Source organism: Eupeodes corollae, chromosome 2 (genome assembly GCF_945859685.1).
Source record: "Eupeodes corollae chromosome 2, idEupCoro1.1, whole genome shotgun sequence".
Lineage (NCBI taxonomy): Eukaryota > Metazoa > Arthropoda > Insecta > Diptera > Syrphidae > Eupeodes > Eupeodes corollae.
Genome location: NC_079148.1, coordinates 106,313,621 through 106,338,532, shown reverse-complemented (window position 1 = coordinate 106,338,532; position 24,912 = coordinate 106,313,621). Strand labels below are relative to the sequence as shown.

Genomic DNA, 24,912 nt, shown 5'->3' with positions numbered 1-24,912 from the left:
AAGTCTTGGAACAAAACTTCTGCAACGTGAAGAACCTTCTCGGCTTGCAAAGAATTGAGACTTGAACGAAGATTTGATCTTTTGTGATAAGTTAGTGATATGATTTTTTTTATAATGTAAATGCACTCAAGGGGTTATTATTATCCTTAACATATTTACGTTTAAACACAGTACGAGAGTTAGAAAATTGTAAAGCAAAATGATGAATCGAAATCGTATCAGTCGCTCCACAACAACAAAAAATATTGCTGCTATAGGCTATGTTTGACGAGACCCCAGTTCAGTCGATTCAACATTTATTCATTATAGTTCGTTAATAACTAACTTTAAAAATTCTTAAAAATATAATACATAAATAAAATCTAAAACTTAAACTAGACCGTTAAAAACCATTATTTTTGCATTTTGTACTTTTTATTTGATCCATTTGGTGAATTAATATAAGAGTCTTCCTATGATTTCTCGAAGAAGAAAGTTTTATGAAAGAAAGTCTTTGTAAGTAAGGCGGTAGGATTCTCTAAACGACAATATACTTTACTTTACTTTACTTTATAAGCCCGTTAGAACTTAATATATCAAACAAAAAAAATACAAATTTCAACCAGAAAAATATGATTGATTTAGAAAATATTGATTTTAAATAGCAGAATTATTCGCTTTTAGATTTTAACAGAAAAAAACCTTAATTTAGTTAATATTCAAACATAATATAAAATACAAATTTATATTTCTATAAGCATTAAAGTAACTAAATTTATCAAATACCAATTTTAAAATGCCTACAATTAAAGAATACAGCTAATTTTTCTGACACAATACTTTAATAGTTTCTTTTTTTAAATTTAGTGCAAATAAAAAAAGAAACATCCAAAAAACATAAAATAAAATTCAGTATATAAAATAATGAAATATATTTTACCACATCGACCGCTTTGATGTTTGTCTAGACTATTTTTTGTTGAGCTTTTCGAAAAGTAATTAACTAGTTTATTTTTTTTTAATGTTCTTGTTTATAAAAAAATTGTCGTTTTTTAAATTTTCTCGATACATAATTTTTTAGATTCCATTTTCGAGTTATTTTCTATCGCGCACATTTTAATTCGGAATTTAGAAAACAAAAACTAAAATTATTTGAATACTATGTGAGAATTTCATTTTTCTGCTCTGTTAATTTTAAAAGTGAAAACCAGACCAATTTTGTAATTAAGAAACCACTTGCAAAAAGCTCTCTACAGTGAAGAATTCGTTACTCGCTTGAGTTTTTGTTATCGAACTATTTCTTGGTTATGTATTCTATGGATATTCTTAGCATGAAAATAAATAAAAAGCTTATAACTTTATCAATTTCTGGAACTAGAAATTATACAAAATGGATTCCAAAATTAAATTAAGAACTATTATTATATCACCCGAAAACATTTCCAGAACAATATTTGAGATTTCGAAACACTCAGATATTATTGTGAGAGATTGCAAATATTCTTTGATATCTTTGCATGTTTACTCTTCTACAATTGAGTCAAGTGATCGTACAAAATTTAGAGTTAACAGAGCACAAATAAACCATTAACTACTATAAGTGATTTTAAAATATTTTTTTAATTTTTTTTTGATTAATTAGAGCACTCAGTTAAGACGAAACAAAACATTCCATACAAACATAGTACAGCTATATCTTAAAAAAGGTTGCATTAAGTTATTCAATAAGTTAAATTGAGAGTTTTACCACCTGATTATTTGAATAAACCTTGAAATACAGTCTAAACGTTATGTATTTTTCCAATTTATATACCTATGTATGCTATTGTAGCCAGTAAGATTCGTCTAAATTTCAATTTGTTGCTTTTTAAGCTGTAACGTTAACTTTTATATAGTATCTTCTAGATACGAATCATACAATTATTTTTTTTTCCATTTAGACACAAAATGTTCTGTGCCCTGACACCCTTACAAATGTTCAAATAACATATTTTGTATAGTGCCTTTGTGATTTAAGAAAATCGGCTGATATCTGCCGGAGTTTTCAAAAATTTAACACAATTTAGTAGTATTTCTTGTAGGTACTTTTTATTGTAAAGTATCCGAAGGGCTAGCTTTAAAAAGCATTTTTCATGACAACAATTATTACTCTTGGAAGATTTCCTCACAAAAGGCAGTAGGTACCCGTGAAAAAAAACTGTTTGTGGTACTGGCATGCCTAAGACACAAATGACTAAGACACAAATTTAAAAAGCTACAAATTTGAATGATGGTCAAACTTCTGATTTATTTCAATCAAAATTAAATCGCTCAAAACCCATTGCAGAAATAAATTTTTTTGAACTCTTCCGCAATATTTACCCCATTTGGTTTTGGTTCATCCTTTGCTTTTTTGAACCCTAATTTAATGAATATTTTGAAAAACTTCATTGAACTAATTGTTTCACAATTTTAAACTACAGTTTACCTATTTTCATTTCAAAAAATCTCTCAAAATCCATCAAAATATCAACAAAGAAAACTTTATTTCTTTTCACAGAATCAAAAGTTCAAAGTTTATTCATGTAAGCTTATTTGACAAACATAATTGTTGGCATTTAAGTTGAGTTCGCTCCATTTGGGGGTAAGTTGTAATAACGATAATACCAACTACCCTTACATTTGTTTCATTTTAATTCTTGTCGGCTTACTTGGCATTTACATTCGTTAAACAGTGTTTCAATTTTGTCTTTTTTTTTGTATTTATTGTTAGCGTGTGGTGATTGTTGGTTTCAATTTAACAGACTTCCTTAGGTGAACGCTAGTCAAATCGTTTAATTAAATGATAGTTTTTTTTAAAGAAAGTTTAACTAAGCAGATAGTGATATATTCAATATTATTTTTGTCATTTTGGCTATGGGGTTAGCAAATTATTCCCAAAATGAGCATTTTGAATTCTGACCACGATTATTTTAAAGATTATAAAAACCAAAAACCAATGTAACTGACATTTAAATATTGAACTGATCAATGTATGGTAGTTTTCTTAAAAAAACAAAAATAGGGTAGCTGATGAGTAGATTTTTAAGAGAAAGCAATCTTTTATGAATGCAATCATTTATGACTTTAATTCGAAAATTCCATTATTTTCATTTATTTAGCATTGCATTCATTTTTCCTGTAGCTTGTATTTTGTGGAACTGCAAAAATTACAAATTAATAAATAAAGTCTTAAATGAGTGGAATTAATTTATAGCATTCAAATGATTAGGAAAGAATGATTGCAAATTTTGAAATAGCAGTCTTTATATAATTTCGATGAATACAATATTTAAGTTGTATTCGAGAAATGGTTTTATAATGATATAATTCATAAAAGACTGCTGCATTAGAGGTACTTCTTCTTTTTAGAGTTACAGACCAGATATATACAAAATATTTCAAACACCAGACACACATTTTTCCAAGGGTAAAAGTTCGTTACTTTTTGAAATTTTAACCTGTTTTCAAACATTTAAAATTTTTTTTTTTTAGGAATGGTTATAGCCCAAAATAAAAGCCTTTTAAACCTTACTCTAGAAGCGATGATCCTTAGTTTTTAATTCTTATAGGAAATTATTTTAGTTTATTTTATTCGGCCCGATTGTCGAATTGGAAATTTTGACATTTCTAATCTATCTCTAAGATTTTTAGAGAGATGTGTTTGTGTGCGTGTGTAAGTACGTTTGAACGTTTGTACGTCCGTCTATTTGGAATACTATTTTTTTTGTTTATAAATTGAAATAACTTTCTTTTACAATACAAACACCTAAAAAAAACACTACTTAAAGTTTGTAAAATTTAAATATTCTTACAAAAATTAAAGATAGTGACTTCAACATGATTTAATTCTGTTCTAAATTTTTAGAGTAAAATAATTTTTTTAGAAAAATTCAATTTGTATTTTTTTTATATAAGAAATAAAAACGTTCAAAAATTGGTTTAAAATTAGTTTTCGACTAAATTCTGGGAAACAAAACCGATTTTGAAGCCAAACTTATTTTATCATATGCAAAATATTATTGCTAACTTCTAGTTAATTTTTTAGAAAAATTTAATAGACAACTTTTTACTCCAAAACACGTAAAAACAAAAAAAAAATAGATGAAATGGTGTTCGACTCAAGTATTAGAAGAACAAAGAAAGAAATTGACTTCAAATATTTGTATCTTACACAAAACATTATTTTCAATATTTAGTTTCAGTTAGAGAAATATTGACAGACGGGCATTAATGGGAAGTTATCAGTGTAGATCGCATCTTATCCTCTTTTAACTTCCCGTAGGAAGTTATTGTGATCAATCCGATTTGCCGTTCGTACGTCCCTGCGTTCGGGAAGTTTTTTTTCCTCGTCCATAGCTAAAAATGCAGAAAGGACTCTTGAAAAATATGAGTGGGTGGTTTTTTAACATACCAATTTAAGAAAAGGTGTAAATTTTGGTTAACCCAAGTTAATTGATACCAATAACGATAGCGACTTTAATTAAATTTCATATTATATATTGTAACGTGATGCCAAACAAGTATATTTTTGGAAAAAATGCAACTGATGTTTTTTTTACATCAAAAAAACTGAAAAAATAATAATTGTCACCTCGAACACAGCGAAAAATAACATCTGGTAAATTTTTTCAAGACATTAAATTGACAGTTTGTTTACAAAAAATAAAAACCTAACAAAACAATACTAAAACTTGGTAATAATTTACTTTTGACTCAAACATCTTTCAAAACTTAAAACTATTGGCTTCGAACTAATTTTATCTCACAGAAATATTATTTTCGACATTCGGTAATTTTTTATTAAAATCCAAAAAACAGTTTTTTCATAAAAAAATAAAATCTACAAAAAAAGTACGCAAATGCTATTAAAATTAGTAAACATTGGTTTTTGACTAATTTCAGCATATGCAAAATATTGTTGGTAATTTTATTTTTTTAGAATGGTTAAACTGACAACTTTTTTAACAAAAAACTAAAACCTACAAACATTTTAAGCAAGACTAATCGACAGACGGGATGTTAAGTTATCAGTGTGGGTCGCATCCCAGCATCTTTTGAAATTTATTTTTTTAACCCTTTTTTCAGCTTACACACAAAAATGTAAGAAAAACAATTCAAATGCAAAACAGAAAAAACTCATACAAAAGTTAAATTAATATGTCAATCATGTTGTTTCCTTTGAAATATATAATTAATAAAAAAATATCCGCCTGGGAATGGAAACATAATTCTTGGAACGAGTAGTTGAACAAAACTTACAAAATAATGAAAAACTAGTTTTGTTTTTTTATCTTTTTCATAAATATAAATATACACGAAACTTCGAAACCAAAAAACACCAAAATGATTCCTCTAAATTTTGTCTTAATGTCTTCCAATTATAGCCTAGAATCAATACAGTATCAACAATCAAACTCCGGATAGGGATAATTGGTCACATGATTTCATTTATAAGTTAAAACAAAAAAAATACCAAGTTTTAAATCTGCACAAATGAAATAGCATTCAGATAAGCTCCACTCTCATTGGCTTTAATCTGCATCCTTTTGAGATCAGCTCCAATTCCACATATCACTTTTTATGATGGTGGACTTTTTTTGTCGCTTTGTGTTAGGACTCTTATTCCATTCTCTTACCCCCGTTATGGCATTGTTATCTTTGTCTATACAAAGAAAGCAATTTTTCCTCATCATATAAACCTATATAATACCTCGGGTGAACAAAGTGGTATTTAACTCACATAAAGAATATGAATTGTTGTAGATTCATTTGCATCGCGTTCCTTTGGTCCTTGTTTTTTTCTGCGTAAGGTACCTAACCATATCATCGCCCATAGAGTAGTACTCTCAGTCTCAACATCCTATACTCATCCTGCACAATCCGTGCCTCTGCCTATATACATATATGGTAGACTTATGTATATGAAGAACCCTTCTGCAGCTTTACATCCTTATTGTATTTCTATTTCCAATCCAACTTGTTGCGCTAAGGATTTGTCTTCGCCTCTGTTGCGGCTTTATTATTATTTTTTTGTCATATAAATTTAAAAGGATCCATTGTTCTCCTAACGAATCACATAAAACCCTTTTACCAAAGCTATGCACTGAAATGAACAGAAAAAAAGAATAACAATTTTAATTGCCGTTGTTCATAATATTCTTTTATTTTTTATTTTTTTAAATTTTTATTTTTACTGTGTGTTGTTGTTGGTCTTGATAATTAATATTCTTTTTGTTTCTTTTACAGAAACTTGAGCAAGACGATGACGACCAGTATTTCAACTCCCCCTGGGCCGACAGCGGCAGTTTAAAACGCCAAGTACATGGTTTGGAAAATCTTAAATTTCGTTTTGGAAAGTAAACAATAAAACAAAAAAAATTAAATACAAAACACACAAAATTTTAGACAGTTAAGGATATTTATAAATGTCCACAATTAAATAGAATATTATGAATAAATAACTTTTTCACTCTTCACATAAAAAAACAAATATGACAAGAAAAATCCAAAAAAAATATAAACTATATCATTTGCATATTGCGTAGATTTTTTTCGAATTAAATTCATACAAACCAAAACAAAAACAAAAATACTAACAAACAAAAATACAAAAACGGTCGCATTATTCAAAATATGTTTAAAAACTTATAGTTTTATAAACAAACAAAAAGCAATGCAATAAATAAAATGTAGCTAGCTCTACATATAAATTCAATAAAGTACTTTTAATATCTAATTGCTACTTGAAAATCGGTACAAAATAAAACTGTATATTCAAATAATAAAGAAAATATAAATATATAATGTACTTGTATAATTTAAAAAATTATTTCGATAATAAATTTAACAAACAAAAAAAAGAAAATTAAAGCTTTAAATAATTTTATTATTGCCACATGAGCATTGTGAATAAAATTAAAATATAAAATAATAAAAAATATTTATTTTAAACACAGTTTGGCACAAAATCCATTGAAGGATATTTTTTCAATATCAAGCTCACAACAACACATTCTTTCGCCAATTTTCTATAAGTACACATTTTTGAAAATCTTATTGTTTTGTTTCGTTTCGTTTTTTTTAAACTACCCACTTTTAATCGATATAAGAGTACGAAAAATAAAATTGCAAAGGCATCCATCAGCAAATTCTTTTGTTACTTGTTTTTTTTTTTTTCTTCCCTACTTTTTAAGTGAGTTAGTAAAGCTTTTAAAGAGCAGCACTTAAAAAGACATTTTCAATAATAAAACGAAAAAAAAAAAACTTTAACAAAAATAAATCAATAGATCATCAAAAAGAGTATTTTAACCATTGACTAAAGGGAAAAGTATTCAAGTAACAGGGCTGCCATATCAATTGAAAGAGGTTGTCTTAGAAGTTAACGATTGTTATTGAATCTTGATTCTCAAATTGCATCACAGGAACTTTAAGCCTACAAAATGTCGTTTAAAATCGACTGCTTTTAGTTACAAGTTGTCAAGGTAGTTAAAGTTTGGGAAAGACATTTAACAAAATTCATTTATAGGGTTATAAAAGGAAGATTGCCATTCGTGATTTTCATTTCATATATTTAAAAATCTTGGGAAACTGAGAAGAGTTGGGAGTGATTATATATGTAAGTCCTAAACAAAACTGTATGTGCACATATATGTCAAAAAGGAGGAATTTTATATGTTTTCAGGAACCTTTATTTATTAGAGGACGTTAAATACCAACGCTATCATTGGCTTTCATCATTGAAAACAAACATTGAAATTTTTTGACAGGTCGTTTATAGCTATCATTAGAAATTTCTGACATTGAAAAAAGAAAATTCCTGATTGAAATCCACCGACAAATTTGTATTGACAGAAATCTGTCATTGAAATTGTGTGAAATTGGAACACAAATCAGTGAAACAATGACTGTATTGAACGCAGACATATAGGTTATCCGGATACCTTATTGTTAGTGTTTTACGTGTAAAAAAACAGCTGATCAAAAACAGCTGAGATGTCAAAAAAGGACTCCAAAGGTATCCAAAAATTTTTGGGGTATATATAGGTATCTGGCAGAACAGCTGATTCAACAAATGATTGAATTTCAAGAAACTCGAAAATTGGTTTCATCTTTCTGCATAATAGCATAAATAGCATAATAGACGTTGAAGAAGCTTTTTGCCTCCAAATTTTAGAAGGTAATTATGATCCTTTTTTGTTTAAAACTTCAAAATTGACTTATGACAATCAGCTGTTTGGGAAAATGAATTTCCGCCCGGAAAATAAAAAAGAAAAATAAATGAGCTATGACACTTTTTTTCTTAAAAAGAATTCTGTCTGTGACTTCCGATCGATCAGTATATAATATTAATTTCTAATCAAAAGGAAACACTGTCAAATATTGATTCAAACATTTGTCCTAATCGATTTTAATAATAGCTATTGGCCACTTACTATTAATAATTAATATCTTATTTTAATCAAAAAAATTGAAAAACAATAGATTGCTCATGATCACAAATAACATCTTTTACCATAATTACAAAAAATTATCAGATTTTAAAATTTCATTAACTGAATTAATGAGAAAATGTTTATTATTGCAATTTTATATTACTTGGTTAATTGGACTACAAGGACCATAGTTACATCGACTAAAAATCTTTCGAATTGGAACACTATTTCTTAAATTAACACGGCCAACAATAAAATTAAAGAAGTTTAAGACTAATGGGGTATCAAAACGGCGCACTACAGCGCTAATTGGATCTCAGGCTAGATTGCCTTGAGATCGCCATTTCTACCTAAGACTAATGGGGATGATATTAACCTGTTTTAGATTCCAAGAACATATACTAATTGCAAATACTCTCTGTGAATGGTCAAAGTTTTAATCTCTAATAGTAAAGTTTGAGCATTTATATATTGGACCATGGAAACAAACTTGAGGTGAACCTTAGAAATCTTTTTTCGACACCCTCAAGTTTATATATAATGCACCCATATTCAAAGAAAGATCAAACAAATGAGACACAAAGTGTTTTAATAACATCACAATCTTTGAATTCTCGACATAAACATGTATAAACTTTTCTTATAATGTGATTTTAAATGTCAGCCAATACAATTTCGTCAAATTTAGAAGAATTTGATGGTCCATAGAGTTATGTTTGCGTGTAAAAATGTCTTTTTACTCTTGTCATGGTTAAATAATAAACGGTTATTATTGTAAAATTTCCATAGGTCGTCTTGAAGAAGTTCACAGTTAGTTAAGGATGTTACTTACTTACTTAAGATGGCGCTACAGTCCTGTATGAATTAGGGCCTCACCCAATAAACTTCTCCATCTATGTCGGTCCCCAGCTAGATGGCTCCAGGTTCGCGCTCCGAAGAACTTTTCTCTCGAAACGACCCAAGTTGCTTTGATCCACTTTTGTCATAGTCCATACTTCTGCACCATAAAGAAGGACGGGGATGATGAGGGTCTTATAAACCAACACTTTGGTCCTTCGAGAGAGGACTTCGCCACTCAATTGTTTTCTTAGCCCAAAGAAATAGCGGTTAGCAAGAGTTGTTTTTTGTTTGATCTCAGCGCTGGTGTTTTTTTCTGCGTTTATAGCGGAGCCTAAGTAGACGAAGTCCTTAACTAAATTACAGTTACGTCTATCGTTGATGACATTTTGACTGAGACGTCGGTCTTGTAGTTCCTTTCTTGGTGACAGCATGTACTTTGTTTTGGCCTCATTAACAGTTAAACCCATTTTTGCTGCCTCTGCCTGGATACTCACAAAACCCACATCGACATCACGCTGAGTTCTTCCGATTATGTCAATTTCATCAGCATATGCTAGTAATTGGAAACACTTTTAAAAGATAGTGGCTCTACTGTTGACGTGTGAGCTCTGCACTATTCTTTCAAGTACGATGTTAAAAAATCGCATGACAGCGCATCACCTTATCTAAAACCTTGTTTGACATCGAAAGGTTCTGTTAAGTTGTTTTCAACTTTTATGGAGCAGCGTGAATTGTCCACAAATGCACGAGTTTGGCAATGATGCCAAAACTAGGCATGGGTCTATACAGCTCGTCCCTGTAGATGCTTTCATATTCGGCCTTGAAATCGATGAAAAGATGGTGGGTGTCAATTTGATGTTGTTGGGTTTTTTCCATTATCTGTGAATATTTGATCGACTGTGGAATTTTCTGGTCTAAAACCACACTGATAAGGACCTATCAGGTTGTTGACGGCAGAGAAGATTTTGTAAGCGATGTTAAGTAGACTAATTCCTCTATATTTGGTGCTGTTTCCTTTTTTCAGAAGGACGTTATTGTATTATATAATATATTTACGTCATCAGCGTATATCATTGAATTCTGCAAAATAAAAGGAGGGTCATTTATACATAAAATGAATAACATTGAACCAAGATGGCTTCCCTGTGGCACACCAGAGTTGAGTTATAATTTCCTTAACCGATTATTTTTTCAAAAGCAACTCTGTAATATCTATGACGATAAGTACCTTGTCATATAGTCCAAGTTTCTTAAAAGCACGGTATGGCTGAGTTTGTCAAATGAATTACTGAAGTCTGTTAATACGTAGTCAACTTGTAGATTGCGTTCAAAGACGTCAATACAAAATTTGGTTAAATCAAGTATGTCTCTTATTGTCTATTTTTTGTACAAAATCAAGCTCAATATCACAAAAAACAGAAGAGCAATTTGGACCTTTTTTATGGGTTAGTTTGGAAAAGGTGATTGAAAGGTTGGAAAGCGACAAACTGAGCAGCGGTAACGAAGCGGATATGAGCGTGCGCCACCAAATCCGAGATTCTTCTTACTCTAGTGTGTGAGATGTTGAGGAGCTTAGATCGATGAATATTTTTGATTTATGAAGTAACCCTCATTTACGGTGCTTCATTTCTGCAAAAATTTCTTTTTCAAAACTATCAAAAGTGCGATAAATTTTGGTCAGGAAGGTTTCAGTTTTTTTGAACGAATTTCCTTGAAAGTTTGATAAAACTGAGATATTTTTGATGCACCTCTTGTTGACGTGTTCTACTGGAGAAATGGAGATTGTGAAGAACTGTCACAAAAAAGTTAGTGTTTAATTAAGACTGTAAGTAATACACAAGTTTTTTTTCTGAAATATAACCTCCAAACCATACCGTTTCGATTCTGAATATAAAAGAACTTCCTTTCCATTATTGCCACTCATGTCGTTCCAAAAAAGTTGAGATTTAAACATTATAACTAGTACTAGACTTATTATGAGAGTGAAAACCTCCAGAACTGAAGCAAAATACAAGTGTTGAATGATTGAAAGAAAAATGTATGAGGGCTTCTATTCCAAGTTATGTTAGAACTCTACCAATTAAAAATTACAAAAAAGCTGATCTAGCGATTGTGATTTTATTTTTCAATGAAGGAAACTGAAACAGTTCTTTAATATTCAACAACTTCCTACGTTTAGAGGCCTGTTATAGCTATCAGTAAGATTTTAAACAGGAGGAATCTGAAATGTTTTACTGATGAGCGTTTATAGCAGTCAGTAAATTTACGTCATTAAATTAAATGTCACTTTGAAGTTTCTATCAGTAACATTTTTAATGATGTGATCGGAAGGGTAAAAAATTGGAACACCAACAGTAAAACGAAATGGAATTTTGTATGGGTTTTGGCTGTCAGCTGTTCAGTAGAATGAAATTCGATCATTAAAGAAATTAAACAAACCCTTAAATGCATTGTTTTTTGAAACAAGTACTTGAATATAGGATTCATCTTATTGCATCAATATTTTGCTAGAAATAAAGCTTTAACATATTTAAAAACTAAAAAAAATTACTGACGGATTTTACTGATAGTTATAATCGGCCTCTTAGTGTACTCAGATGGACGAGAAAATCATTTAGTTCAGAGAATTATTCTTAAAAGATTCCTTTAAATTCACATAGATTTTCAGAATTTATCACAATCGTTTTCAAAGTGATTGAGGTTCTCAGCGAAAGATTTACATAGCAGAAACTTTTTTTTTTCAAATTAGTTTTGTTCTATCCTTAAAATTAAAGCAGCAAGGTTCAAAAAGAGGTAAGCAAGAAAATTGTAAAGATTTAGAATTGGTGTTAATTTTAAAAATGGTTTTAGCAGAAAAAAGTTTTTAATGGTTATAATTATTTAATGCACTTTATACGAACTACTTAAAAAATTGTGAAAGTATGATAATGTCTTTTAGAATTTCGTTGCAAAGTTAGAATTATTCAAGAGAAGATAACAAAAACGTATATTAATTTAAAACACTTTTCTTATTTTGTTGAACTTTTAATTTCTAAGTCTTAAATTTTCTTTCCTATAGATTTGCCCGCCTCCTGAGGAAAACGAAGACAAATTATTTCTAGTATCGATTAAACATTTTTATTTTGTTCTTAGTTACCTGTGATTTATAATCTTGCAAATATTAAATAGTCTCAATATTGTACTTCATGTAGGATTGCCAAATATTTATTTTTATTATTTTCAATATTTTTTTGAAAATCAACATAACTGTTATTACAATATTACAATACAAAAAAACATAATTACTGCCGACTATAGTTTGTATAAAATTAAAATAATAATACAAAAAAAAATCATATCTCTTTGGATGAATTTTCTGCCAAACTGTTTAAATATAAAAAGAAAGTATTAAGTATACATAGTTATATGTACTGTGTGCATTTATGTATAAGCCTGCACTTTTTATATTTTCCTTTTAATCGTGTAAAATTATTGTTTCTCCTTTTCCCTTATTAGAAAAACAAAAAAATCGAATATCATCACTCTATAATTATACAAATTACACTATTTATTAATAAAATTTTATATAAAAAAGAATATAATTAAAAAAAATGTGATCGAATAAAATATTCTAACTCATTGGCTCTTAACAAAAAAAATATCTATTTAATTATATATAAATTATAAAAAATATTTACATAAACATATAGCATATAACAAAAAGAAAAAACAACTCACCTTAAATGTAGATAATGTATCTATTTTCAAATCATGCAATAAATAAATTAATTAAAATACACTTTTGCATAAATTATCTAAAATAATTATTTTGCTATCAATTAGATCAATTTGTATATAATTTTGATCGGTTTCTTTAGGAAATTTAATTAAAAAAAAGCTTTTTCTATATCAATTAGATTTGTACGTAATTTTTTAGTTTTTAAAAGCAAGCCAATGTGGGTGTTATAATATTTCTACATTTTTATCTCACATATTTTACAAAATTAGAACTAACGTTCTTAGTTTGCTTTTTTTGGCAAATTATTAATAATTAATGTTCTTATGTAGTTTTTTAAACCCACGCGGAAAAATCTGAAAATTCAAATTGAATTGAAAGCTATCATTAGCGAGCCTAAAATTATTAAAATTATATTTAAACATTTTATTGATAAAATACAAAATAATTCAAATCAAAAAAAAATAAAATAAAAAATAATGAGTTTTGAAACCTTTGAGTCAGCCTAAGCCACTTGGCCACATTTTAAGTTTCTAGATGCGAGCCATTTATGATTGAAGTTGATCGGATCAAAAACTGAGTTATTATGAACCCTACTAACTTAACAAAGGCTGTCAAATTGGCTTGACGATCCATTTGGTTCGTTTATAAATGACCAGCTTGAAAAAATTGCAAATGCTCCTCAAAGTTATGTAAATGACATTGAAGAAAGATGTAGATGACATTGAAGATAGATCCAAAGTGAAGTCCCATTTCATGACATAGATTTTTGACAGTTGCTTTCGTTTCTTCGAATAATCTGTCAAATCTGTTAAACAAACTAAATTTACAAAGGTAGAGTTTGCTTTAACAGTGCCATGTTCAATTTTGAAATGTCAAAAGTTCTGTAACGCAATAGTTAAAAGTTAATGAAGTTTAGTTGAACGTGCCCATTGAAATACGTAACGTAACAAAATCCTAAATTTCTGTGCTTAGCTTGTTCCAGGGTATTCAGTACTCAGCAATTATTGCTGTGTTTCAAGTTTCAAATATCTGATTGTCCAGCTGTCAAAAAACTGACCGTCCAACTAAGGCAACTTTATTGCAAATTTGATTGAAAACTTAGTCAAGTCTAGTTAAGTCAAAAACATGACTTTCCATTCAACTGAAATATATTAATCTGTGACATTTATTACTTTGTGATTGAAGTCCCTAACGTTGATTGAACGTGCTCAGTAAAAAGTGATTTGTATCAGAGTTTGGTTAGAGCTGGACATCTGAGCTGTCAATATAGTTTTAGAATTTGCCATCTGTCTCTTTCATAAAACACAAAACAAACGTGAAGTCACCTACGTTCAGCTTTTTACTACATTTCAGCTCGTACATTTTATTCAGAGCTCCAAAAGAAATACAAACCGAGCCTAGATGTATCTGAGATAAAAAAGAACAAAGATATTTTTTTGACAGCTCAGTTCTCTGCTCGGAACTTGAAAAGAAAAACGCCTATAGTATGTAAGATCTATTGTACTTTCATGGATCACCAAATTTTTGAACAACGTGCGGCAAGTGCCTCTTCGGTCGTTGTATTTCATGAAAGTTATTTATTTTACACACAATGACAGAGACATTTAAGAACTTGAGATATTAAAGACATGAGTGCACATTGCGAATGAGAATTTTGACACTTAAATAAATTTGATGTGTTTGATTTTTGCTTTGCTATTTTTGTCTTTAAAATTTGTTAAGTCATATATGTGTCAAACCCTTTCCACAAACCAACGAATACAAAATTCGTTCAAATTTAACCTCATCACATTATATTTTAATGAAATGTCAAAATTCTATACAATTCGTGACTTGTTCCTAACTTAACGATAACTTGCTTTGTGTCATTTTGACTGCTTATGTCAAACAACTCAACTATTTAATTCTCAAATGTTAATAAATAAATATAGCAATTCTAAGAATTAGCATTAAATGATGTAACCGCTGGATAATATGTAAACTCTTGAATCTTTTTCAATTCAACTGCAGTCAAAAGTTAACTTGACAAGTAGTTTAGTTACGTAGCCAACCAACTACAAAAAGTCCTTATTTGTGTCCGATACATGTGGTATCCACTTAATTGAAACAAAAATATTTGAATCCAATGAATACACAAAATTCGGAGAATTAAATCCATTTCCAAACAGAAATTGAAAAAATTGAAAAAATGTCACTACATATGTTGTATACTATACAATCCATGTTCCTTTATAATTCTGCCTGCCAAAAACCCCTCATTTTGGCATTCTCTGCCCTTTTTGTAGTTTTGTTTTTTTTCTTTATGATAACCTTTATGTCTTCACCTTTTTATATTTTTATTTTATTGACACAAGCGGTCATGTCAAATGTCAGAAAACATTTCAAAGTGTGTTTTTTTTCATTTCATTTTTGTTTTTTTTTTCATATCCACCCACTTAACCATGTTGGTAACCCATTTGGCTATGCCAACATCAACAAGAATGTACATCACATACGAATTGGAAACGAAATGATGGATGCACACAAAACAGCACAAACAAGAGAACATGGCAACAAAAATATCCTTTTTTAAAAGGAAGAAGAATAAATATAGCATTTTGTTGTTGTATCCAAATGATGGGGAGACAATGCGGCTAAAGGGTATGTGAATAAAAATAAAAATACACTATAAAAGTGAGTGGATGTTATTTTTTTTTTTTGTGAAACTAGAACAAAAATTATTTATTATCGTTTCGGGTTGTCGAGCATTAAAATTGTACTTGACTGCAGAAGAAAATTTGGGCACAATGCCAAATATGTAATCAGTCGTCAAAACGACAAAAGTGCATTTTAATGACGCTCAATTGCATCACTAGATGGGGTTAGTTTTCCTTTGATTTTGTTTATTCAAAAGCAAGGGAAAAAAGTATTGAAAATGTCAAAATAGCAATCGCCAAGGAAGTTTTGTTGCATGTTTCATTGGCTCAATACTAAATGTCAAATTGTCATGTACTTGTGTTGATGATGCATTTCATCAGGCACTTATGTACATATTTACGTATCAAACAAATTTATAGCATTTTAGTTTTCTGACAGGCCATGTCATCGGATCATCTTTCTAATCATCGAACATCCCTCGTGCACAACTTGAAGCATTTAACCGCGCGCGTTTGAAGCATGAACGCACGTTTGAATAAATTGCTTGTATTGAATCAAATGGTTCTTTATCGTAGCTCAGATTTTTTCTTCTAAAGCAGAGTATACACGGTTGGAAGATCTTCCAATAATGGCCGAGCTGTCAAAATACTTCCAAGAGCATTCCAATTAAGTGACAAATCAATGCCAATTTTCTATCAAATGAAAATTGTTCGTTTCGACGGTTGGTTGATTTTATCAAAATAATAGTCAATTTTTTGGAAGAAAATGGGCTGAGAATTGACGACAATGTTCGTGTCTTTCAATCAATAATTATCTGTTTACACGGTTGAAAGAATTAAGGTTAGGTTAACGTGGCTGCGGATTCAGAATCCACACACTTAGGCCAAAAGAAAAGGCCCATTGTGTGGAAGAATTTAGAAAAGAATAAAATTAGTAGACTCACTTGAAGACAAGGATTGAAATAAGTTAGGTTAGGTTAAAGTGGCTGTCCGTGATGGAGTAGGACACACTTAGGTTAGTTTAATGGCCCATTTTGATACCACATGAACCTTGAGAATTTCTTCTAAGCTCAATGAAATTATTTTTAGTCCCTTATGAATCGTGAGAGGCTGATTATGTTAATATGATTTAGATCGTTATGGAAGAATTCTCCGAAGTAATTCTTGGGTTTTTGAACTAGAGCAGGTAGATGTTTTTTGTGACCTGACACGTGGTGATGTTCTTCCACCACTAGCAATAGTTTACACGAAGCAACTGCTATGCCAACATTCGCCAAACGTAGTAGAATGGACTTTACTCTACCATTCTGCCTTTCAGTTTCATGGAATGTCTCTATGGCCCGGCACCCAGGAAAGATATATCACACTGTTGTACCGTCTATATTAGAGATAACCGATTCCACTTGATTGTGAAAAATAAAAAATGATGAAAATAAGTCGCCTTAAAAGAACGCAATGTCACACACAATAAAAAGGTTGTCTGTCTATTCACATAATATAAAAAGTCTTTTTATTCGATTTGAATTTCTGTCGTTTTTGTAAATTAAAATCATATGGTCTGTCAACTTCCTTGAAAGTAACAAATATTTGAAAATCACAATCATTTATAACAAAATGGAACGGAACTAAAACAAGTCAAGAAATGTCATCTTCCGCTCCTTTCCTTTTACTGACAAACATATTAAATGTCACATCTTTCTTCTGTTTTGAAAATTGTTGGCACTGACACCGCTTTCCTCCACAGTGTTGGGGATGTAACTTTTCTTTTGAGAGAATTGTCTCTATTGGTTAACTTTTGATTCTTAGTTCTCTGAGAATTTTGTATGTCATATTGAAAATGCTCCTGATTGGTTCCGAATTCAGATCCAAAACTACTTTTCTCTCTATTTTGAAATGGAACAACCATTTTGTGGCGTTCAGAAGTCTTTACTAATGGATCAATGGCAGACACAATAGGCTCTTTTTAAATATGTCATTGACAAATCTAAAAGTTTTTCTAGAAAACCTGTCTACATTTCTGACAAAACGCATATTTTATATAGATAAAAAGAATTAATTCTTAAGATAAATGATGATTTAAAAAAAGAAGGGGACTTACGAAATAACATCTTTCACCTTCACTCTTTTCCAATAATATTTCTCTTTCAAGAATTAATTCTATTTTATGGTCGTGTAGTTCACCACATTTTGGGAGAACAACTTCTCCCAAAATGTAAAAACAAATATCAATTTCCTTGAAGTAAAAGCTTGTCGTTACTGGAAAAAAGAAATGTTGTGAAAATTCACGACATCAAAACGCATTATGTATACAAATTAGTAAACTTAACCGCATTTCATGCGAGAACAAAACCTTGATTGCGGATTGGAAGTGATATTTTCACATCAGTGTTCACTGACAGCTGAAAATTGTCCCAACAAAATTGCGTCGAATTTCAACTTTTCGTTTGGCAGTATAGGGAAGTTGTTAAGGACATTCTTAACATTTAAATACTCAAATATATTTGCAAAGCACTTAACCAGTTAATATTATTTATTTGTTTGAAAAATGTATCAGTTTGACAGTTTACTTACTAAAGGTGGCGCTAGAGTGCTGTGTGAATTAGGGCCTCACCCAACAAACTTATGCATTTAGCTCGGTCCGTAGTTAGTTTGACAGTTGCAAAAAAACTCACCTGAGCAACTTATCAAATCTTCAATTCAAACTTTCAAGTGTAGTAAGCCGCTTATTCAGATTCTACGATTCACAGATCTAGTCTTAAAATGAACTCTAGTTAAGATGTAAATAAAAGACATAACGTCAAAACTGACATTTTCTTCATTACAGTATGTCTCAAATACACATATGACAATAAATTGTTTATACTATCAGAAAATAATAGTTTGTCAGTGTTGCAACACAAAATGTATATTCAATTTTCATAAGATGTCTAAATAAAATTTTAATTCAATCAGCCGCTTTATTATTTTAGTGACCTGTAATTTATAGTTTTTATAATTTTATCACAAATAAATTAAACTTAGTGCTTTAAACAATTTACAAATTGTTAATCGATTATTGAAAACAAAATATAAAAATAATATTTAAAATTTACATTTAACAAAAATACAAAAAAAATCCTGTAAACTTATTTATTCAAAAGGATTTGAATTCTTCATCTATAAAAAAAAGTTTCAAAGAAACATTATTCAACTCACAATCATACTTATTATATACAAAGAAATTACTAAACAATTACAAAAACATTAAAATTCAAATCAATAAACCAACTAAAACATTAATAAAAAAGAAACTATCTCCTTAAAAATAAACAAACAAACAAATATTATAAATATCTTGCAATCCAAATTATAGTTTAAAAAATAATGTATAATTAGATTAAAACCGATTTAAAAAAAATTAAAATATGTAAGCAAAGCGAATCAATTTTAAACTTAAATTTAAATAAATATTTAAATAATAAAACAAAACAAAAAACCGGTACAACTTAGACCAATTCTCTTAGAATTAAACTTGACGTTTTGGAAATATAAAACAAAATCACTAGAATATAAAATAAATACACTCTATTATAGTTAAAAATTAGAAATAAATTTAATTTAAAAAAAGAAATAAAAGTTATTAGTTCATAATGTAAAAATATATAAATAATATATTTTTTAATAATTTTTAATGATTTTAAAATAGTTTAATTAATTTTTAAAAACTACGCTTAATACGTTCTAAGTGGATGAAAAATATAAAATTAAATTAAAGCACAACAGCAGCAAAAGAAACACACAAAGTTACCTATAGTGTAGGTAATCTTGAGAAGAAAAATAAATATTTTATTTTTTTCTTTTTCAAATTAAAAGTAAAAAACATAAATTTTATGCTTAACAAGAAATAAAAGTGATTAAATAAAAAAGTAAAAGTATTTGAAAAAATCGAAAAATATTGCAGTTGACATTATTTACGTTTGTTTAAGTTTTATGATAAAAACAATAAATGTAAATAAGAACAAAATATAGAAAAACAAAATTGTTAAAAAATAAAATCAAACCATCCTTTGAATGGAACATTCATTTTGACTCTTATTTGTACAATAACAAAAAAAACAACAAACAACAAAATAAACAAATTATGAGACCGGAAATAAAATCTCTATACGCCCATAAAATAATAATCTTTTGAGCTTTTTCATTGCAAATAAAAAACAAAATAAATACATTTAACAAAAATACACAAAGAAAAATGTTATGTTACAAGAAAACTGGATAAGGTTATGTAAAAAATAATACAAGAAAAGAAATATCTATACTAACTGGACTAAAAAAATAAATAAATTAAACATAATAAAACATGTTGTGAAAGCTTTAAATTAAAAATAATAATAATTGTTTTATTTAATATAAAAATAAACTGAAAATTGCATTTTTGTTTTAATTTTTGTAGTCTTTAAAATTAACACAACTTCAAGTGAATTATGATTCTGACAGTAATCCAAAATCCTTATGTCACTCATTTAAATAAAATAAAATAAATTGGGTGGAGCAACAGTCCGTTGTGAACCAGGGCCTAGTGAATTGCAACTCGCAACCATTCCTGTGTGCGAGTACTGTTGTCAGGAATAGAAGGGACCTACAATTTTATGCCGAATCCGAACGGCTAGTTTGAGAAAGTACTTTTTCATGACAAGAATTACTCTTGAAGAAATTGTCAATTCCTCGCAAGAGGCAGTACCCGCGAAAATTATTTTTTTTAAATTAAGGTGGCACAGGCAGGGATTGAACCCAAGACCCCTTGCATGACAGTCTAACGCACTTTTTTTTTTTTTTTAATTCATTTTTATTGATTCATTCTTAACCTATCTGAAAGCTAGACAAAAATTCATAAAACTAGCCTTATTATCCATAACTTACAACTAACTTAATGGTCCCATACGGACACTCTAAGTTAAACTATAACACTAACTACTAATGCCTTTCGGCCCTAAGATCTATTTTAACTTCAATTCAATTTTATTTATTATGGTATTAATTAGAAAATTTAAAAAAAAACTAATATCAATATCCTTTTTATTTTTGCTTAAAAACTACTTAAAATAAGGTCCTTAATATAAAATTTAAAGCTAACTTAAACTACCTATTCTACCTATAAACTACTTAAAACTAGAACAACCACAGCAGCAAATCTAACGTTTTTTGTTTTTATATTTTACTGTCTTTTTGTGTATGTTTTTTTTATTTTTTTTTGTTTTTTTTTATATTCCATGTATTTTTTTTGATTTTTTCTACTTTTTTTTAAATTTTTTTAAAATTTTTTTTTGTTTTTTTTTTATTTTTTTTGTGCCACCATGTTTATTCTACTTAAAACTAAACCCTAAAACTATAAAACAAGTATGTAAGCCGGCCAAGGCTTAAACCCCATTCCGACTACCCACTATCAAGTGCCGATTGAAGCCACCAAAACTGGTTCTCCTGCTTCACCCTATCAGTTCGGTCCCGCTCGGACACAGCCCTACTGAACCAAGGGAGCTCTGCTCCACCTTGTGCCCTGACGTCCCGATTGTACAGGAGTCGCCTATCCACGGTTCTTCGTCTGACGTGGTAGATTAACGGAACTGCCAATCTATCCTGTATCAGACCGCATTTGTCTAAAAAGAGGAATGCCTCTGGTGGAATGAAGCCGCTCAAGCGTGCACTTTCAAAATACTCGTCGTTCGGATAGAGGTCCCCGTTGTATAGGACCTCGTTAGAATAGTAATGCACATAAGAAGACTCGGCTGTTCGAAATAAGCCGGTACAGCGTCGTAAACACTGCCGCTCGAACACCCGAAACTTCTCCATCTGGGAAGGGGCAACGTTGAACCACACAGGACAACCATAAACGATCATTGGCCGTATGAGGGCCATGTAGCAAATTACCTTCACTCTGGGGTCAAGCCGACTGCTAAAAAACAAGCGTTTCATCAGAGCGAAGGCTCCTCTGGCCCTGGTCAGAGCAGTATTTATATGTCTGTCGAAATATAAATACTGATCTAACCAGATACCGAGGTACTTCACAACACTTTTGCTCGATAATGGCTGCCCATGAAGATCAACGATGACCATCTTGCGCCAATTCTTGCACGTATCCCTTGTGGCCCTAGCCAACGGAGTCCGGAACAGAATTGTCTCCGACTTCTGGACATTTATTTTCAGTTTCCAGTCGTCGCAATATCGCTGAATCTTGTTGAAATCACGCTGCAAGAGAATTCTAATAACCTCAACCTTTCGGGCCGTTCTGTACGCAATTAGATCGTCGGCGTACGCAATTGCCTTTGTAAGACTACCTATCAGATCGCTGGTGTAAATGCTGATGAGAATCGGCGAATTCACCGCTCCCTGTTGAAGACCATTTTTAATTGAGAATGTTATGGTAGAAGTTACATTGCCACTTTTGATAACAAACTTTCTACCGTTAAGCATATCATAAAGTATATACAACAATGGCTTGCTTATGCCAAGCCTGCTCAGTTTTAGGTAAGGACCCTCTAACCATACGGTGTCAAAGGCCTTTTCCAAATCAACCAGAACAGCACCTGTGCATTGTTGTTTTGATTTATTCCATTGGATATCAGAAACGAGTTTAGACGCAGCATGAATTGTGTTATGACCCGCCTTGTCCGCAGCCCACTTAGTCACAGCATTATTAATGATTTTTTCGAAAACTTTGCTGATGAAAACTTATCGACCGAAGATTTGACGGGTTGGAGTTGTCCTTTCCCTTTTTCGGGAGAGGATGAACCACAGCGGTCTTCCAATGCACTGGATAGTATGCATTATTCAGTGCATTGTTGAAGAGTGTGGTGTAAATGTCAATTGCTTCCATCGGTAAATGTCTCAGTACAACGTTGGATATACCATCGACACCTGCTGACTTTTTTTTTTTTATTGAATTGAAGATGAGTTGAAGCTCAACCTTCGTCACTAACAAGGGACTTGGTCCCGTTTGCTCGGCGATTATGGCATTTGCCAAGGAATCGTCATTGAACCGCATGACAGTCTAACGCACTAACCATCATGCCACGGGTACTGGCGGGTTGTCAAATGAATGAATAAAACTGCGATCAACTTTAAATATGATTAAAAATGGTCATTTCGATTTAAATTATCGTGGAAATGAAACATCAGCTTGGCCTTCTTGCTATATCATAAATAATACGTCGGAAGCTCGATGTCTAAACTGCAACCACGCTTAAGGTCAGTCAGGCTTTTGACAGGCTTCTTACTGGCTTCACGGTATTTTACGATACAATGTCAACGCAATGCTTTACGATACAATTGCAATGACCATACATACGATATTTACGATCTGAAGCGGAGGCAAGGTTGAGGTTACATTTCAGATTGCTTCATAAGAGCCCATTGTATCTATTCGATTTGTCAAGGTCAGCGTTACAGAACGCATAGTTGTATTTTAGCTATATAAGCCAAAAATAGGCAAATAAAAGTTAAAGACAGAAAAGCTATTCTTGCTATATGACAAACATAAATAGGAAGTTGCTAGGTAGGCGAAGGCAACATACTAAAAGTTGATCAGAATCGTTTGCAAAAAAGTTCCTTCACTCTTATACATATAAGACAATGGGATTGAACCGTGAGCGACTCGGGATAAAGTTTGACAGATACAACTTTTGGAGAGCAAACTGTCAATGCGATCAATTCAAGATATTGTAAACCTTTTTTGTTGCTCTCAATTCATGGGGTTTTCATTCCCAAGTTTACTTTTTTTATTAAACTTGAAATGACCTGATACCTTATATTATTTATTAACACACCCAATATCAATTTTACAAAGTGAATAACATTGAGAAGACAAAGCGATGTGCTGTGGTTTCTATTAAAATTCTATTGCTCATAATTACACATTATGACACAATAAATCTTAAGAAAAGTGACGTGCAACTTAAAATTTAAAAAAATAACATTTTGTAAACTCCAGTTCGTCTTAAAAGTGTCAATTTTAAACACCACCAAAACAAAAAAATCAGATACCATTTTCGACTTCTGAACTTAAAAAAATGATTCCAGGTAAAATACATACTGCTTCTGGATTAGAATTCATAAGCATATTTTCACTAGGAAAAAACGTTTTCCTACAAACATCTGAAAGGATAAGATCCGTTTGATTTATTTCCTTAGCTATCAAAATTTCTACTTGTTGAGTCGGGGTTAACATTGAACAATAGCTGTACAGTTCCAAAATTCCGAAAGTTGCGATTTGTAAATATGTTTTCAATGCATCTTCGCCAATGACGATTTTTTTCAGACCATTTAAATATTATAAATGACATTTACAGAATCTGATAAATTAGTTAAGTATAGACAGGGATGATTTGATTGCTCCCTCACCGTACTCATCATAAATCTGTGAAATTCAAAATCTTTTTTGTTCGTTATTACAACAGATATTATGAGAAGTAGAAAACTAATCGGGAAGCTAAATTCTGGTCAGAATCGTAACTTTAATTCAGCGTCAGGTGCTTAAAAAAATGACAAACATTTATTGGCATTAATTGAAAAAGGTGGTCTCCTTTAAAAAATACTTATATTTATAATTATTCCTGTTGAAGAAAACAAATTATGTTTCAATTGTATCATAAATTAAAAAATTCTAACATTTATCGTAGACAACTATGAGTAAGCATAAAAACCGTGGATAGTAATTACAATGAGGATCAAGAATTTCTACTAACTAATTTCCTCAATTTCAGTATTCAATTGGTATCGAAAAATGTTTGCCACTACTTTTTGCACATTTCGATTAAATGACACCCATTTGTGGACTTAAACATGACATAAGTTTCATATGGGATCATACATTTTAAAATCTAACACAACCACAAATCAGGCCTTAAGTGTAATATTTTGATATAGCGAACAAATTTTACAAAGGCTAAAAATTTGAATACCAAAATACAATAAATATTTTGTCCAATCAGATTTGGCAGATTTTGAACTATCTGCACTTCGAAGTCTGGAGGCAAATTCTTGAAAAATGCAGATTATAGGAAATCAGATGCAGATTATAGTGAAGACGAACATGTTCGTCTTCATTATAGCAACATTTTAACAAATTTGACAAAAGTTTTTTTCTCTCTCACATGCAACTTTTTCGAAACCAAATAGTTCTTTTTTTTTATTCATTTTTATTACTTCAATCTTAAATTTTCATAAAACTAGCCTAATCCACCATAACTTACAACTAATTAGTTACCCAAACATCGCGCACATAAGCAACTCCAAAAGTAATAATAGAAAAAAA

At 30.3% G+C, this 24,912-nt stretch overlaps 1 protein-coding gene across 2 annotated transcripts in view; it reads left to right on the top strand.

The window, feature by feature from the left end:
- The window catches only part of LOC129945909 (cilia- and flagella-associated protein 298-like), a 100,648-nt gene extending 83,296 nt beyond the window's left edge, over positions 1-17,352 (top strand). For both annotated transcript variants that reach the window (XM_056055877.1, XM_056055876.1), the window contains one exon: positions 6,247-17,352. In XM_056055877.1, the coding sequence (XP_055911852.1) occupies positions 6,247-6,360 (114 nt within the window). In that variant the 3' untranslated portion in view covers positions 6,361-17,352. The remainder of the gene's footprint in view (positions 1-6,246) is intronic.
- Positions 17,353-24,912: the final 7,560 nt, after the last annotated feature.